The 18,900-nt window shown below is 34.1% G+C and overlaps 1 protein-coding gene across 9 annotated transcripts in view; it reads left to right on the forward strand.

Moving 5' to 3' along the window:
• Positions 1 to 17,880, forward strand: part of Usp16 (ubiquitin specific peptidase 16) — a 24,684-nt gene extending 6,804 nt beyond the window's left edge. For all 9 annotated transcript variants that reach the window (XM_015478682.1, XM_048803547.1, XM_048803544.1 and 6 more), the window contains 15 exons: positions 209 to 312; positions 1,979 to 2,082; positions 2,976 to 3,157; positions 3,665 to 3,760; positions 4,776 to 4,906; positions 5,219 to 5,306; positions 6,324 to 6,402; positions 7,699 to 7,790; positions 8,146 to 8,202; positions 9,120 to 9,296; positions 11,206 to 11,869; positions 13,188 to 13,282; positions 14,060 to 14,146; positions 17,188 to 17,344; positions 17,447 to 17,880. In XM_015478682.1, the coding sequence (XP_015334168.1) occupies positions 209 to 312; positions 1,979 to 2,082; positions 2,976 to 3,157; positions 3,665 to 3,760; positions 4,776 to 4,906; positions 5,219 to 5,306; positions 6,324 to 6,402; positions 7,699 to 7,790; positions 8,146 to 8,202; positions 9,120 to 9,296; positions 11,206 to 11,869; positions 13,188 to 13,282; positions 14,060 to 14,146; positions 17,188 to 17,344; positions 17,447 to 17,571 (2,238 nt within the window). In that variant the 3' untranslated portion in view covers positions 17,572 to 17,880. The remainder of the gene's footprint in view (positions 1 to 208; positions 313 to 1,978; positions 2,083 to 2,975; positions 3,158 to 3,664; positions 3,761 to 4,775; positions 4,907 to 5,218; positions 5,307 to 6,323; positions 6,403 to 7,698; positions 7,791 to 8,145; positions 8,203 to 9,119; positions 9,297 to 11,205; positions 11,870 to 13,187; positions 13,283 to 14,059; positions 14,147 to 17,187; positions 17,345 to 17,446) is intronic.
• The last annotated feature ends 1,020 nt before the right edge of the window (positions 17,881 to 18,900 follow it).

Genomic DNA, 18,900 nt, shown 5'->3' on the forward strand with positions numbered 1-18,900 from the left:
TCTAGATACCATTTTCCGTAAATGTCCTAAGTTGCTTATGGATATTTAATTTTTAACAAAATTCAGATTTCTAGAGCTTAACATTTTATTTTCAAAATTGTAAAAATGATATAAGTTCTTGAGACACTTCTGTATTCATGATCAATTATGAATTCTTCTCTTTTCATGAATTTTTGTAACTTTGAGGTTTATGATTTTGTTTCTCTAGGGCTGTGGCAGAAATTCTCAGGAACAGCATGCTTTGAAGCACTATATGATACCAAGATCAGAGCCACACTGTCTGGTTCTCAGTTTGGACAACTGGAGTGTGTGGTGAGTGTTAGTTCCTATGCCTAGTATGTGAAATACTGGAAAATGAAATTGTTTGAAGATGTTTAAGGAGCATGAAAGGTAAACTTCTTGCAGTATTTACCATCACAGAAGGCTAGAGAAGGTGATGTGATGTTATGAGACGCTTTTGCTACTTTTGTATACACATAAAATTGCAGCATATAGAAAATATAGAGATCTTTGTTCTTTTGATTTCTTGCTCATGAGATTATAAAATATACGGTGGGTTGTCTTTAGTTTAAAGGTTACAGTGCTAAGAACAAATTTCAGATAAATGAGAATAAAGTAAAAGTTTGACCATGAGTTCTATGAAAATAAATGTCAGACTGGCATGTATTTTTCTGTGTTTTTACATCATTAAAACAGATTTTTTTTTTAATTTTTAATATTTATTTTTCAAGTATCGGCGGACACAACATCTTTGTTTGTATGTGGTGCATGAGGATCGAACCTGGGCCGCACGCATGCCAGGCAAGTGTGCTACCACTTGAGCCACATCCCCAGCCCATTAAAACAAATTTTTACTTAAAACTATTTTCACAACAGTGTTCAGTGAGCATCATTTGTCAGTTGTAACATTTATTTTGTTGGTGTAGGTCTGTAGTTTAAATTATGTGTATAAATTAAATTATGTGGGGCTAGGGTTGTGGTTCAGTTGTAGAGTGCTCACCTAACACGTGTAAGGCACTGGATTCTATCTTCCGCACCACATAAAAATAACTAAAATAGGGCTGGGATTGTGGCTCAGTGATAGATCAACTTGCCTCGCAAATGTGAGGCACTGGGTTTGATCCCAGCACCAAATTAAATAAATAAATAAATAGATAAATATCGTGTCCATCTACAATCAAAACTATAAATAAACACATAAATACATAAATAAATACATAAATAAAACAAAGGCATTGTGTCCAACTACAACTAAACAATATTAAAAAAAAATAAATAATGTGTATTTACATTATGTGTAGAAATGACTTGACTTTAATATGATAACCAGTCCAGTAAAATGTCTGGAGTTTTTAACAGTATGTATATGTAGCATAGTTTTAGCTAACTACTAAAAGAAATCTTATTAATAGTTAGCTAGAACTATGCTACATATATAATATGCATAGTTTTCATTGGGCACAATGGCACAGGTCTGTAATCCCAACAGTTTGGGAGACCGAGGCAAGAGGATTACGAGCTCAAGGCCAGCCTCAGAATTTAGTGAAACCCTGTCTCAAAATAGGGCTGGAGGTGTGGCATAGTGGTAGAGCACCCTAAGTTCAATTCTCAGCGCCACACAGACACATGCATGGTCTTTATAGTCTTCAGGAAAAGATTTTGTGCATTTATGTGTATGTAGTACTAGAGAGCAAACCGTGGGTACTCTATCACTGACCTCCATTCTCAGCCACTTTTTCTTAAATTTTATTTTGAGATAGGGTCTCACTAGATGCCCTTGAACTTGGGGATCCTCTTGCGTCTGCCTCCCAAGTCCCTTGTGCCACCAAACCCAGCTTAGAAAACAGAATTTTTGTTTTCAGTTGTTTTAATAGAATAATTTGACATTACATATTTTGGGTTTCAGGAATTGTCATCTGGCTCTCCTTTTTTTGCTTGTCAATTTATCATTTTTCTTCTGTAATCTTTTTGGACACAGGTGTTACCTCTGTGATAATGAAGTCCAGTATAGTAGTTCAAACCGATTGGGCCAAGTGGTTGATTATGTTAGAAAACAAGCTGGTACTGTAACTCCCAAGCCAGGTAAAATAATTTGTTTCTTAATAGATACTATAATGTTGATTTATATATCTGCTGATATTTAGACTTATTTATTATGCTACCTGGTATTACATGCAGCTGAATAATGGTTGGTTGTGATTGACTTTAAAACTCTGAAACTATTTTTGATATAGAATGTAAAATGTTGAAAAATTATGCCATTATGAGGTATTAGAATGAGAAGCATTATAGTGTTGTGAGAAATGAGTAGTTATATGTGATGACAGTCTGGATGGAGACTTTGACTGTGGGGTTACTATTGATCTGTATTTAGGTGGTATACTTTTAACAAAGTTATAGTGGGTCCTGAAATAAAATAAAGACTTGTAACTCCTTCTAATGGTCATATACTTCTCAGTTCTTCATGATAATTAAATTAAATGATTTGATATACAGCATTTACTTTAGGCTTATGTTTTTGATAGTTGTGGTCACAAATTTTTTTGTCAGATCTAGACAAGGATAGAGAATTGTTTTTGAAAATTGATTTTTGGCCCCCGGAATTGTTTGATTTTAAGCATTAACTAATAAATCTAGGTAAATTACCCTAAAAAGAAGAATGAATAAACAAATTTCAGAAGAGATATAAGCATTTGTTTGATAAATGAAACCAAACAATATACATTTTCATATAAACTTTCTCCTTTTTATTACATAAGAATTCTCTACAAATGAACATTTCTTACCTGTGAAATTACAATAAAAAACAAACAAGTAAAGAATGTAGACATAAAATAAAATTTTAAAATTGGTGACAATGGCATTAGGTAACAGTCACCAATTCTAATGCTCTGTTTCAAGTATAACTTTGAATGTGATATGGATATTGCATATTTTGCCTTATTTTTTTGCTTCTTTTTTTTTTTTTTAAGCAGACAGGGATAATGGAAACATTGAACTTGAAAACAAAAAATTAGAAAAAGAGAGTAAAAATGAACAAGAAAGAGAAAAGAAGGAAAACATGACTAAAGAAAATCCACCCATGAATTCTTCCCAAATAACCGTGAAAGGACTCAGTAATTTGGGAAATACATGTTTCTTCAATGCAGTTATGCAGGTGACAGTGTCATACCCCCCCACCCTGCCCTTTTGAAATATAGGGTCTGTTACTTATAGTATCAACTTTTTCCCCATGAAATTTATTTCTATGCATTCAACATAACTCAAGTAATTGTTTATTGCATGTGAGTAAACCATAGTAGTGAGCACTGGGAGTGATGGGGTTTTAAAGCAATCATGGCTTCTGCCTATTGGAGCTTGCATTTGGTCAGGGAAGCCCAGGATAATTTCTACAAAAACAAAAATGTAATTAAAAGTGGTGGTGAGAAAATTGTGATGGTAGTGTAGGATAGGTACTTCTAACCAGGTGATGAAGGAGAATGTCCCTCTGAAGTGATGAAGAAGCTCAGAATTGGGTTTTAGCCAGAGTCGGGGAAAGAACAGGTCATGACTTTTTATTTCAGTATTGGTTTTGATTTCATGTTTTGGTAGAATGCACACTTAAGAAATTTTGAATGAATTAATTTGCCTTTATGTAATTTCCCTTTTCCATCCTTCATTCTAGAATTTGTCACAAACACCAGTGCTTAGAGAGTTACTGAAAGAAGTGAAAATGTCTGGAACAATTGTAAAAATTGAACCACCTGATTTAGCACTAACAGTATGTACTTTAAAAAAACTTTTATATAAATTTCCTCTGTGAATATCTATATTCTGAACTGTTTTCAAAGAAAACAGTTTTCTACATTACTTCTTTGTTTTTGCTTTTTTAAAATTTTGTACTTTTTTTTTTTTTCCATGGTACTGGGAATTGAACCTAGGGCCTTGCACATGCTGCCACTGAGCAACATCCCCAGCCCTTTTGTTTTTATTTTATACTACTAAATTAAACATGAACAGGCTAATGGAATTTATGAGGAGCCTTTACATTTGTTTGCTTTGTGAGCTAGTGCTCTGCTTCACTTTTGGCAATGTTGATATTTGTGAAACTCTAGGCCTGCATTTTTGTTCTTAATGTCTTTTTTTATCCCTACCCCCTCTTGGTACTAGGACTCAAACCCAGAGCCTCACACATGCTAGACAGATTTTTTTCCACTGAACTATACCTCCAGCCCTTGTTTTTAACATCTTTTAAAGTGACTTGTAGCCAAATGAATTCATTTTTATTATTTACATTTTGCTTTAACTTTTTCAGTTCCTTGGTAGTCTATCTTCCTGATAGTCTAAAACTAAAATAGAGCTGAATTCTTCATAAGATAGTCTTTTACCATAGAGTTTATTTTATCTTTGTGTGTGTGTGTGGGGTGTGTGTGTGTGTGTGTGTGTGTGTATGTGTGTGTGTGTGTGTGTTAGTTAGTGGGGATTGAACCTCGGAGCACTCTATCATTGAGTGAAATCCCCATCCCTTTTATTTTTCATTTTGAGTCAGGGTCTCCTTAAGTCGCCTAGGTTGGCCTCAAACTTGCAGTCTTTCTGCCTTAGTTTTCTGAGTCTCTCGAATTACAGGCATGCACCACTGTACCTGGCATGTTTCTGTATCTTTTTATATAATTTTCAAACTTAAATAGGGCAGCTCTATCAGGAACATTGGTAATATATGTTAACTAGTTACATTTGGGTAAAGTAAGTGATTCCAAAATTTGACTGAAAAATGTAATTTTTATTTCCATATTTAGGAACCCTTAGAAGTAAACCTTGAGCCTCCAGGTCCTCTAACTTTAGCCATGAGCCAGTTTCTTAATGAGATGCAAGAGACCAAAAAGGGAATTGTGACACCTAAAGAACTCTTTGCTCAGGTCTGTAAAAAGTGAGTATCCACTTGATTGTGCCTTTAATGCATCAGTAAAATGCTGAGAAATAATTTAAAAAGTTAATGGTGTTAGAGTCAACCCAGTAAATATATATACTAATTGTAATTTATTTCATTTGTATTTAAAGAATTGTACTTAATGTGATAATTACATCTGCCAAGGGCATTATTAGACTAAACAGGAATTTTGAGAAAACTGGGACACCCTAATATTAAGATAGGATCCTAAGGTCTCTTAAAAATAGCTTCATGTTTTAATTGACTCATTGTTGCTTTTCTTTTTCTTTTTTCTTTTTTCTTTTTCTGTAGAGCAGTGCGGTTTAAGGGCTACCAGCAGCAAGACAGCCAGGAGCTACTTCGCTATTTACTGGATGGGATGCGAGCAGAAGAACACCAAGTTAGCATATTATTACCACCATATTTTATAATCCCATCTCATGAGCTTGTCTGCTATTTGCTATTTAAATGTTATTAAGCAGTGGAAGCTAGTCATTGAAGCTATTGTACTTTTAAATTTTTTTTCTGTACTGGCCTTTTTCAACTAATGTTTTCTTCATTAGAATAGATCAAGAGAATTAGAAATGATTCTCCTTTTCATAATGCTTTAGTTTACCTGATTTGGTTTACAGCAACATTGTTCTTTAAGGGTCCTATTTTACTAGCCTCTACCAACTGATATTTTTCCCAACCAGTTCCCAGTTGCAGCATATCTTTCTTCTTTTTCCGAGTGTGATTTAGAGCAGTTTTTTGAATGTAAGAAGCATTTTCATTTTATAAAACTTAAGGAACATTTGTTGCATTTAGAAAATTTTGTCTGTTGCCAGGATGTAAAATAATGTATTTGGTGATGTTAATATAATTAATAAAATATCACAATGGTGATAGTAACCATAATAGCAGCTAATACTAGAGCTACACTTAGTGGAGCACTGTTGTCTGTAGTTCTCACAACCAATCGGTGGAGTAGGTCCTCTTACTATTTTCTCATTCCATAATACTGAATCTAGTGTGTAGAGAAGTTTGGTACTTAGTTCAAGGTCTCAGCCTGTAATGGCAGAGCTGAACATCTAGTTCTGGAGTCAGTTCCTATAGCTCTCATGCAAACACTCTTTTTCGAGGATAAGACATTTCAATGTGTTTCCTAAGGAAGTGGGCATGCTTTGAAAAGCTTTGGTTTACATAGATTTAAGATCTTGAAATGATAAGATAGTACCTTTTTTCAGGTTATTGATTGTGTTAGAGTCAATTCTTTTTAGCTCCTTGAATTAATTTTGAAAATGTGATTTTGGAAGTATTAATTTTTATTTCAGTAAATCTGGGGAGCTACATCTTGATCCTTTCTTGATTACATATTTTCTAAGGAAATTAACTTTAAAATTTAATAGTATATATATATCCATTTTATTACTTTTAGAGAGTGAGTAAAGGAATTCTTAAAGCATTTGGTAATTCTACTGAAAAATTGGATGAAGAACTAAAAAATAAAGTTAAAGGTAATGTCTAATTTTTTGAACTAAAACACTATAGTTGAATTCCTCTGTACCTTAGGACAAGATTGCCAGCACTTGTATTTCAAATCCTCAATTATTAACGTATAATTTCTCTACATCACTGTTGATTTTTAAAAATTATTTAGTACTCCATAGGTGAATATTTAAAAAAATTAACTTCTGGTTTATTCTGTATGCATTATTATAGTGAAATTTATAAAGATTGAACTAAGATGATGTCACAGTCTTGTTTTTAAAAAACTTAGAAATATAATTAACAGTAAATAATGAATCACACTAATATGAGTTGTCAGTAGCTGATTATTAATCATAGAGCCAACTTAGATTTTATTGTTGGGTGACATATAAAGATTTAGGACAGATATGTCCAGTAGATCTTACTGTGGTGATGGAACTCTTCCACATGCTGTCCTGTGTAGATGCTGCTAGCCACGTGTGGCTCTGGAGCTCTTGAAATCTGAATGGTGAAACTGAAGAACTGAATTGATATTTAGTTTTAATTAAATTTAAATGGCCAAAAGTGACTAAGGGGTACCGTATTATAAAGTTGTGGTTCCAATCAACTGTTGATAATTCTACCTTTTTGGTGCCCTAGAGAGCCTGGCCAGTAATAGAGAATTGTGGCTCCTGTGTCCATTTATTATAAAAGGATGTTTTTATATCAGTGGAAACTTATCATTTGAATAATACATATAAATTTTATATATTTGGAAAATGAGTGATTAGGTAATAAAATTATGTCACCTTACATTAAGCGTGTCAAGATTCTTTCTGGGAACTTAGAAAAATCAAAAGGAAGATTTCATCTGAAATATTTTCCTGAATTTTTTATTTTTAATTATAAAAGTAGTTTTAGAGTTTACAAAGTAAGTTACATGCATTTTGTCTCCAAGTTTGGTACCAGTGTCTTTATTAGAAAATCAGTGAATGTTAGAGCTAGACATTCATCCTCCTCTGATCTGCTCATTTTACTATTGGAGGAGGTATTAGTATATAGAAAGTCTCACGACTTGCACTATTTGGTTCACACTGACTAAGAGATCATCGATAAGAACATTTCTTAATTCATAAAAGGTGATTGTGTTCAGTTGTGTTATGTCTAGAGGCAGAGTATATGTAGCTGCTGACTTCTATAGTATAAAGATAAATAATGCTAATTATGAATGGAGAAAAATTATTGGATAAGAAATGAAAAATTTTAGAGTTAGGTAAGTAAATAGTTTTACCTTTTCTTATTCAAGTAATTACATAAAGTAATTATAAACTTTTTTCCTACAGATTATGAAAAGAAAAAATCAATACCAAGTTTTGTGGACCGTATCTTTGGTGGTGAACTGACTAGTACAATCATGTGTGATGAGTGCAGCACTGTAAGTGGATATAGTGTGGGCTGCATGTATTCATTAATGTTTCCTGAAAACAGTTTATTGTTCCCTTCAAAAAAGGAAATATCTAACTTCATAGAATATTCTTTGTTGAACTATCCAAATGTGTATGGTTTTTTGCTGGAAAATTTTAGCACTTCTAAAATTTGAAGTTGCTTTAATCTTTCAATTTATTTCCCCTAATCTGAAGTCCTCAAAATTGTGTATTTTTTCATTTCAAATTTTCATAACCCTTTATTAAAACCTACTTCCTCTTCACCCAAATGGGGAGGATCTTAATATGTAATGTTTAATGTGAATTTCTTCCTTCCTTTTACATTTTCTTTTTTGTTTGGTTAAGGTTTCTTTGGTTCATGAATCTTTCCTTGATTTGTCTCTCCCAGTTTTAGATGATCAGGTAAGACTATGAAATTTATTTTGTTGAAGTAGATTTTTTTTTTGTTTCTGTTAGATTTTTTATGGGGAAAAAAACCTTGTCACCTTTTTCAAATTTATTATTACTAGTCCATGAAGAAGTTTTTCTTAAATTTACTTGCGATAGAATAAATTTTCAGATTTGAATCAAGAATGGGATATATTTTTCTTTTAAGAAAGAAAGGGTGATATGTATATAATTCTTCATAGGTAATTAACTTGATTGCTTTACCCATAGGGAAGTATTTTCCTCCCATTAAAATTATTATTTATTATTTAAGGCTAACCACAGATCCATTGCAGTCTTATGTACATAAATATTAAATAGATATTATTATCTCAATTTTAAGCCTTATTAGTTTGGCTTCCTTTAAGTGGTTGTAGGGAAAAGGACACATTTCATGAATGTGGGATAAATCGTTCAACTTCCTGTGAAGTAGGGATCCCTTGCCTCATTACTTAGTGGTTAAAGTCACACCACACTTACTTTATTCTCTTTTTCTGTAAAACTATCATTTACATACAAGGAAAGAAAAGAATTAAAAGAAGTACCTGCAGTTTGATACATAAATCATTTATGAATAGAAAAGACATTTAGAAATGGACTCATTTACAATGTGATACAGCATGTAGTTAGTAACATCCATTGTATTCCTTTCTATTACACTTAGATGTGAAGTTCCTTTTTTGCTGTTTTATTTGCTTTCTTTCTCAGTATGTGAAGATTGCTTTCTAGTAAGTGAGATGAATGCATTTTGTCCTAGGCATGTTTTCAAATATTGTGGAAGTAATACTAGTATAAAATAGAAGTAAAAAAATTTTTGGTAATACGAATTTTCTTTCAACCACCAGGTGGATATAAAGTTTTGGTATTAACCAATATTTTCTCCGTATTTTAAGAGTGGTAAGAAAAGTATAAATGATAAAAATCTGAAAAAGACAATGGAGGATGAAGATAAAGACAGCGAGGAAGAAAAAGATAATGACAGTTACATAAAAGAGAGGCATGATATTCCTTCAGGAACAAGTAAGCACTTACAGAAAAAAGCAAAGAAGCAAGCCAAAAAGCAAGCCAAGGTGTGTAACTGGAAAAAGCATGCTTTTCTTATTTTACATTCTGAACTATTGAGTTGTCTGAATTTGACAATTATAGAATTAGCTCATTTAGTATTATCTGCAGGGAAATTGCTTTGAGTGTATGTGAAGAAAAGTTGCGTTTCTTTTTTTAATCTGGCATCATGTGTGATAACTGTTTTTAATAAACTTAGTTCATTTTCAACTTAGTTTTTTGAGTTGTTAACACTCGACATTTACAAATTTAAAAATATGTAAAGATATACAGTAACTTAAGTCACCTACTATCATTTTATGACATAGATAACTACTGTATTTAGTTTTCCATGTACTCTTCTGGAATTTGTTTTGGAAAATATAAGGAAATACAAATATATTAGAAACTTTATTTTTTTTTTTACTAAAAACACTGTTCTGGTCCTGTTTTTTGTTTGCTTATATACCTACTTAGATTTTTGGATGCCATTTCATTTCAGGATAGAAAGTGTCTTCATTTTTTTTCCCTGCTGCATTATAGTTGTTTCATGGATGTACTATAATTCATTTAGCTGTTTCTCTGTTGATTTTGGTTGTTTTTAGTATTTGCTATTTTGGTCATTGCTGTAGTGAATAACCCTGTACTTATATCACCTTTAGGGTAAATTTTGAGAAGAAGGATTACATTTGTAGTTTCAATAGATATTTTCTAGTTGTCTTCCACAAAGGTACCAATTTATATTCACACCACCACTTGTTTCTTCTGATCTTGATAGCAGGGTGATATCAATCTTTTCTTCTAGTCTAGTAGGTGGAAAATACTATCTCAATGCAATTTTATTTTGCATTTGTTTTAGTATAAATGAGGTTAAGCATATTTTCATGTTTCAGAGCCATTTTATTTATCTTTCCTTTTTTTGAATTATTCTTCCATTTTTTATTTGTTTGTTCCTCTATTTTTACTGTCACATGTTAGAGTGTTTGGTGTCATCTTGTGTTATTCTTCATCTTTTTGGTATTATAGATTAGCCTCACAGAGACTATCCTTTGAATTACAGCCAAAAATGCCAACCCCTTTGGGTCTTTAGGTACTCAGAAAACAGGAATTTTGATAAAATAGCTTTGCTTTTCCTCAAGAGGAAATAGGCTACAGAGGCAAAAAAAAAAAAAAAAAGAGAGAAAAGGATGATTTTTAGGGGGAAAATCCTTGATTGTCCTCTGTACATGTGTCCAGGTGACCTCTGTGCTTTTTTATTAACTTTGTCATCCATCCTTCTGTCCAGAGCAGTCCTGTACTTACGCGTCTTTTCAGTTTATTCTTTTTTTTTATAGAGAGAGAGAGACAGAGAGAATTTTTTAATATATTTTTTTAGTTTTCGGTGGACACAACATCTTTATTTTATTTTTATGTGGTGCTGAGGAGCGAACCCAGCGCCCCGCGCATGCCAGGTGAACGCACTACTGCTTGAGCCACATCCCCAGCCCAGTTTATTCTTTATCTTAGTGAAACTTTGACCAAATAATCATAATCATAAGTTATATGGATACATCTTTTGTTGAGAATACAATAAAATCTACCACATTGTGTAATTCTTGGCTGCTTGGGTTTAATAGTTGAAGTACTCTGTCTAGATCACTTCTCTTAAAAAAAGGGTTTATGCCTGCCTTGCATATTTCTATTTCCCCAGTGCAACAATTTTTTGATTGTTTCTGATTTCATATTAAGACTTTTTCTTCATAATTTATTTGAACCCTGATAGCCAAGGAACTTTTATAATGAGATTCTGATAGTGAACTCCTCCTTATGAAATTATTTTTGATCAGTAAATAGCAAAATTTGATGTGGTACACATGTGCTCTATTCCTGTGTCTCCATTTTTTTGTCCCCTTCCACCCCACCCCCGCCTTTGTAATGTTTTATATTCCTTTTACACAGAACCAACGAAGGCAACAAAAAATTCAAGGAAAAGTTCTTCATTTGAATGATATCTGTACCATTGACCATCCTGAAGACAATGAATGTGAGGCTGAAATGTCACTTCAGGAAGAAGTAGAAATTAAATCCAACCATATTTCACAAGAGGAAGTTACACATAAAGAATTTTGTGTTAATCAGAAAGATTTGAATGGACAAGAAAAAATGATAGAAAATATAACTGACAATCAAAAGTCCATAGAGGAAATAGATATTAAAAATATCGATATGGATAATGACCTGGAGGAATTGGCATCATCTCCCTCTGAATGTACTAGGAATTTAAATGGTACCTTTCTGAAAGAAGGGAGTAATGGAGAGGTGGACATTTCCAGTGGTTTCAAAAACCTTAACTTAAATGCTGTTCTTCAACCTGATGAAATAGGTATAGAGATTCTGAATGACAGTCATACTTCTGGGACAAAAGTATATGAGGTTGTAAATGAAGATCCAGAAACTGCTTTCTGTACTCTTGCAAATAGAGACACTTTGAACACTGATGAGTGTTCAGTTCAACATTGTTTATATCAGTTCACCCGTAATGAGAAACTTCGAGATGCAAATAAACTGCTTTGTGAAGTATGCACACGGAGGCAATATAATGGACCAAAGGCAAATACAAAAGGTATTTAGATTTTCTTACTGTAAATAAAATTAATATGAAGGGGTACATTTTGCACTGTAGAGATGGAGTAGTCTTCTGTTGTGATCTTATCAGGATTTGGATAGCATGAATAAGTGCCTTCTTGTAGGTAAATGTTTCAATGGAAGAATGAAAGAAGAATTTTATTGAGGTGACTAATATTCTGTGACATCACAGCAGCAGTAGGTTAAGTGGGACAGTGTACTGTCCATCACCTTTCTCAAAGGTAGATTATCTCACTGGAATGCAGTCACCACAGCTTCCTGACAGATAGTGTTTCCTTGCGTCCATAGCTCCCTGTCGGCATTTGTGATCATCTTTTGTTTCCCTTGCATCCAGGAAGTCATGCTTGAACTTTTTAGCGTACTTATGGGATGTGTCTATTGCAAAGGACTAGAGTGACCATCCTTTTGTACAGTTTCCATCAAATAAGAAACAGACATTGACAGTTCCTCTTCTTTTCCTCCCTTTCCCTTTTTTATTTTTTTAAGTTGGGTAAGTGAGATAGGAAAGGGCTACAAATTCCTGAGGACTTTTACTAAAAGTGGTTGAAGTGTTTTAAAATCCTAGTTTTTAATTTATTGACATGTAGATATAAAAAGGAAACATATTGCTTTTGTGGGAAATTTTTTTTTCCATATAGAATTATTTGATTTGGAGAAGGCAGTGGCAAACTAAGGTCCATAGGCCAAATTTTAGCATCTACCTGTGTTTTTGTGGTATCTGAGCTAAAACGTAGTTTGTTTGTTTTTTTTAATTTGGCTTTTTTTTGTGTGGAGGGAAATGCATGAGGTACTTCTAGTCAACCAATTTGATGATGTTCCACTTAAAAAAAAATTTGTGAGAACAAGCATTTGCTGGGATTGAACCCAGGGTCTCATGTATGCTACGCAGGCCCCCCACCATTAAGCTATACCTGTAGCCCTCAAAAATGTTTTTTATAAGCAAATATTTGTAAATTTTTTGATGAAAGGGAACAGCCATTTCAAACCCTAACAAACCAAAATGTTATATGTCATCTAAAGTAGTTTTGTTCTTCTCTTTAGTAGAGTGCACTCAAGACTTAATTTATTAAATTTTCATTTCATCCATAAAAATTTATGGGAAATTTGTTTTCTATATAAAATATCTAGAAAACATCCTTGGATATTTGCCCCTTGATCCAAAAGCGTAAAATATTTAATATCTTTTCCTTTACAGTTTGCTGATCCTTGCTTTAGATATCTGATTTTATAGCAAACTGAATACTTCAGAAGTCAAAAATAATCTTTCATTTGCTAAAATTTCTCCTTTTCTCTAGGTGAAAGAAAACATGTTTATACCAATGCCAAAAAGCAGATGCTAATTTCTCTTGCTCCTCCTGTTCTCACTCTTCATTTAAAGAGATTTCAGCAGGTACCATTTGTTATCCCAGATTTGTTTTAAGTATATAATATTTACTGTGTTATTGTTTTAATATATTAATGTTTCTTTGGTTTTCTTTAATTCTGTCTTCAAAAAAATAAGTGTATGTGTGTGTGTGTGTACACAAACACACACACACACACACACATATATATGAGCAAGTGCTTGTCAGAGAGGAAGAGGCGGCATTTAGGTATAGTTCTTCCTCACTTTTCTTAGAACTCATGCTGCTCTTTTTATAGTACCTTATTTTAACCTTAATTCCAGACTTTAAAAAGGCAGTGTAATACTTAAATCTCACACTCAGGAATTTATAGTTATTTTTCTGTTTTGTGTATGACATTTTATTTTTACTGACTCTTGATAAAAAGATATTGATACTTTGGACTTGCATCATTTTGGTGACCCAGTCTTTTCTTGCAATAGCAGTGTGACTTTCAAATTCTGTTCTAAACTTCTAATCTGATTTTTCTGGGTGACTGAGGTAGAAACATTCAACCTGGAAGTTGTGATGATCTTGCCACAGCTTCCCTGGTTGCTAAGATTTCAGGCTTGCAGCCATTATGCCTGGCCCAGCTTTCTTAATGTTCTGGGGTGTGGTGTGAGAATGAAAGAGAGAGATACATGCAATTAGCAAAGTAGATCAAAGACAAATCTCCAAGACTGAACCAGGACTAGATGCTCATGTTTGGATATTGGAGGCGGGTACTACTTAACATGTACACCTTTCTAGGGTAAGAATTGAATTTGTTTGTCCTTCTCTTTTAGGCTGGTTTTAACCTACGCAAAGTTAACAAACACATAAAGTTTCCGGAAATCTTAGATTTGGCTCCTTTTTGTACCCTTAAATGTAAGGTAGGTGAGAGTGGTCTTATTTTAAAGCAAATTATTTAAAGAGAAATCAGATAAATATGGTCGAGTGTTCAGATTATTATACATAGAATAGATGTGAACTTAATCCAACATGTTAGTGATTCTCGGAAAGCCCTGCAAAGTAGACCACGCATCAACTAATATTTAAAGTAAAAGTTAGTAAGATGAGTCAAAATGACATGAGTACTTCAGGCACAAAGAACAACAGGAACAAATGCATAACAGTGTAGAATAGTGTGCAGGGACTGGCAATGTTAGCAGTTCTAGACTAGCTTATAGAAGGTATAGGGAAGTAGGGAAATGAAGCCTGAGAGGTGAGATAGTAATGAAGAGTTTCATGATGAGGAACTTCTTAGTAATGCAAGGAGACCCTGAGGAGTTTAAAGCAATGGGGTGACGAGGTTTTATATATATATATATACATAAAACATAGGTTATGTGCTGACATATGAAGACTGGGTTTTAGGAGAGAAATTCTAGAGGTAGTAAGTTGGATTATTCAGTTAGTAAGTAATGAGGCTTATAAAGTAGAGCAGGGGAAGGAGAAGGTGAATATTTCAGGATACAGCAACATTAACCACTGAGAATTGCTTGGTGCTGCAAGGTGAGACAGAGGCCTTTACCTGGTTGCTGGTGTAGCACAGAAGCAGTTGACGGTGACTACTGTAGCCTGTATGAACAGGCAGACAGAATGCTATAAATTGAGTTAGGAAATACAAGAACAACAGGTTAGAAAGTGGAGAAAGGACAATGAGTTCAGTTTTGGATACAGTGAGTATCAGATATCTTTGAAATATTCATGAGGTTAATGTCTAGGAAACATATCTGAAGCCCAAGGGCAGAGAGTTTAGGGCTGGAGATATAGGTTTGGAAATCATGTAGGCAGTGATTAGAAGTGAGATGGATTCTCTGATATGTGGATGCTAATTCACAGTAAGGAAAGGGGGAATAGAGATACTTTGGATTAGACAGTGGGACTGAAGGAAAGGGAGAGAGTATGGGGTTAGGAATGATAGTAGAATGAAATGGACACTATTACCCTATGTGTGTGTGTATGATTACACGACCTGTGTAACTCTACATCATGGACAACCAGAAGAATGAGAAGTTATATACTCCATTTATGTATGATGTGCCAAAATGCATTCTATTGTCATGTGTAACTAATTAGAACAAATTTAAAACATTTAAAAAAAATAGTAGTAAGATGGGATCACTTGTGTACTATATAGAGCCTCAAGAAAAAGATCAGGTAGCCAAGGGCAGAGCTTCTGAACATCTGAGTGAACAGGACAAAGGTAGGAGAGGATACTTTCTGTGTGAATTTTAAAATGATGAGAATTTACTTTCCTCCCTCCCAATTAAAATTCTTTAAGGTGTGATTTCAGAGTGGGTGAGTAAATTGTAATTATTATTGTTATCACCACAAGGCTAGGTTACTTTAGCTGGTAAGTGGAAATACCTCTCATTACTTTTGAATACAAGGTCACCAGGAATCCATCTTTTGCCGAAAATACCATTGCCATGTGCTCAAGTTTCAAGGAAAGACTAAGTGTGAACTCAGTGTCAAGAATATCAGAGAAAGGGACTAAAAACTAACAACTAGACAGCATAGAGGTCATGCTATGAATTTTTAAGAATAGCATTGGAACTTCCGTGGGTTATGGAGATCAAGTATGTATATATTATTGGAAGCTTTATTGAAAAGGAAAAGTGGTGGACCATTGAAGATTATTTCTAAAAATCTCTAAGACTTAAGTAGGTTTGTAAGCCTAGAGGAAAATCTAGAAGTTGAAGATATCAGAGGAAGCTAGGAGGGCTGAGGGTTGGAGTTTGGTCTTTGAATGTAAGGGAGAGGATTGTTTCCTGAGAATGGACAACTTGGAGTTGGGTATGCTGTGTCTCAGTTTTTCTGAAGTGGGAGGTGAGGATAGTAAGAGAATAAAAGATTAGAGATAAGGAAGTGAATAGTTGGGACCATAGCTGTAGAGGGCATCCATGGAAGAATCAGGTAGCTCACACATGGTCAGAGTTCTCACACTTTAAATGTGCATAGGAAATCACCTGGGAATCCGACCTACAAAGTGATTTTGTACGGCTGGAGTGGAGAAATACCATCTCCAGATGGTATTTCTAATAAATTCTCAGGTGGTGCCCGCTTTTGCTGTTTCACACACATCTTGAATAGCAAAGTGTATACTGCAAATGGTGATGATGACAATGATGACAAAAGAAGTCTCACAGGCCAGAATAAGAGGAGGACTAGATGATCTTGTTAGATTAAATAGTACAGAATACCTGAGGTGAGAGTTGAATAGAATTATGGACTGAGACTAGATTAGTAAGATTCTGAAGTTGAACAGTTTTGAGTGATGACCAAAGCCCAGAATCTAGTTCTGACCATGATGAGTAGCTAAAATGGAATGGTAATGAAAATTCTGTGAGGGTTCCAGTGAACACAGAAATATCTAGAAAGCTGACAGGATTTAGAATGAAGTAAAAAGTTCTTTGGTGAATATGGAGGCATAAAGATGAATGTAGTGATTGTGATACTCTAAGGATTTTTGAGAGTAACCTGTAATTGGCCTTTGTCTTGAAGAATGCTTGTCCTTATTGTTAGCCCTATAGCATATGTGTTCTTTAAAGAAAAAGGAAAGTGAGTACTTGAGAGTTTGTGCTTCTGTCCCTAGAGGGCATCTAAAAATGTGAGTTGGTTTTTGGTACACAAATGACATTGCTGTTTTGTTAAGGACTTGCAGCTCATGGCTTATGGTTTCTACAGGAGGGAAACAGCAATGCCAACTTTCTGGGGGGGTGGGTGGTGGGTGGGAACGCACAACAACAAAGCAAACAAAAAAAATCCCAGAAGTATCTGTAGGCTAAGAAGAAGTAAGGGAGAAAATAATTCAGACTCATGAATAATTTCTACACTCTGAAAGGATGACTAGTGTAAACTTACCTTGCCAATGACACCTGTACAAATGGAACTAGAACTAACTTTTGGATTCTGTTCATTTTTAAAGAATGTTGCAGAAGAAAACACAAGAGTACTATATTCATTATATGGAGTTGTTGAACACAGTGGTACCATGAGGTCGGGGCATTACACTGCCTATGCCAAGGCAAGAACTGCAAATAGTCATCTCTCTAATCTCATTCTTCATGGAGATATTCCACAAGGTAAGTTGTCCTGGAAAATGTAGGCATTAAGCAGATTATGGCAAAATCAGAAAATAATCAATTTGAATTTTCCCATTTATATTTATATTTTCTTCTTGACAGATTTTGAAATGGAAACAACCAAAGGGCAGTGGTTTCACATCAGCGACACACATGTGCAAGCTGTGCCTACAGCTAAAGTTCTAAACTCACAAGCATACCTCTTATTCTATGAGAGAATATTGTAACAACAAAAAAGTGCTTTCTTTGGAAATGCATTTGTGGCTTTTTTTTTAATGGCTGTTATTAGTAACAATAAAAAATTAAAGACTACAAATCATGTTCACTTAATACTAAATACCTGACAGAAGAAATCATGTTTATTTAAGTATCAAAGGGAAAGCACTTAAAAATTCAGTGAATTTTTTTTTTGTATTGTCATAGTGGTTTTTTTTTTTGCTTCATTTCTGAAAAGTAAATTTGAATTATTTAATTCCTCTGTGCTTAATGTTTGGGTGGTGGATCATGACCCATTAATAAACTGACTTCCTCCAAAACTTGTTTTATTACTTAGATTTTTAAGTTACATTGACTGCACTAGATAACATTAAATATTTGCTGTTATCAAAGTATAACATAGGACAAACTTAGACTGTAGTTTGGTACCAAATCCTCTTTTATGCCAGCATGTCAGAGAAAATCTACAAATTGTCCTTCTAAAAAATTCCTTTTTTACCCAAGTTAGCCAATACCAGGTTAGTTACAACCAGGTTTAGAACATCAAGCCTGCCAGAACTTCTTGTATAGTTCAACATTTTAGAATTTTATGAATAAGAAAACTTTGCATCATTCCTAACTCTGATGAGTTTATGTAAAAACCAGTCAACCAAACTGTTTTCTAAAATAAATACCTTTGAGCTGGGTGCAGTGGCTTAGGCCTGTAATTCCAGTAACTCGAAGCTGAGGCAGGAGGACCACAAATTCAAGGCTAGCCTCAGCAACTTTGGGAGACCCTGTCTCAAAATATAAAAAGGGCTGGGGACGAGGCTAAGTGGTAAAGCACCACTGGGTTCAATTCCCAGTACCAAAAAAAGCAAAAATCCTTTGAAATACCAAAAACAATGTAATTCTGAACTATTAATCAAGGGCTGATGTCACCAATACATGTAATAGCACATATCCTATAAAAATAAATGAAATCTTTTTGTACATGGTCTTTGTTTTTTCAACATTCCTTACTGATCTTAGAGGACCTGCTTTAAGAAAATCCACTTGCTTACTATGGAATTGGCAGACTTTTCCCATCAAGGGCCTGATAGTTAAACTCTATGATTTGGGGGCTCATTTGGTCTGTCACAAGTACTCAACTCTGCCATTCCTTTGTGGAAAGTGGCATCTGACAACATGTGACTGCATAGGCGTGGCTGTACTGAAATTTAAAAAACCAGGCAGCAGGCCATGCAAGGGCAGTTGGTCACTACACACATTAAGTGACTTAAGTCCCACAGCTAATGTGATAACTCCATTAAGTTGAGTAACAAATATAATGGTAATGTTTGAAAATACTGTTTTATATT

This window comes from Marmota marmota, unplaced genomic scaffold (assembly GCF_001458135.2).
Source record: "Marmota marmota marmota unplaced genomic scaffold, marMar, whole genome shotgun sequence".
NCBI lineage: Eukaryota > Metazoa > Chordata > Mammalia > Rodentia > Sciuridae > Marmota > Marmota marmota.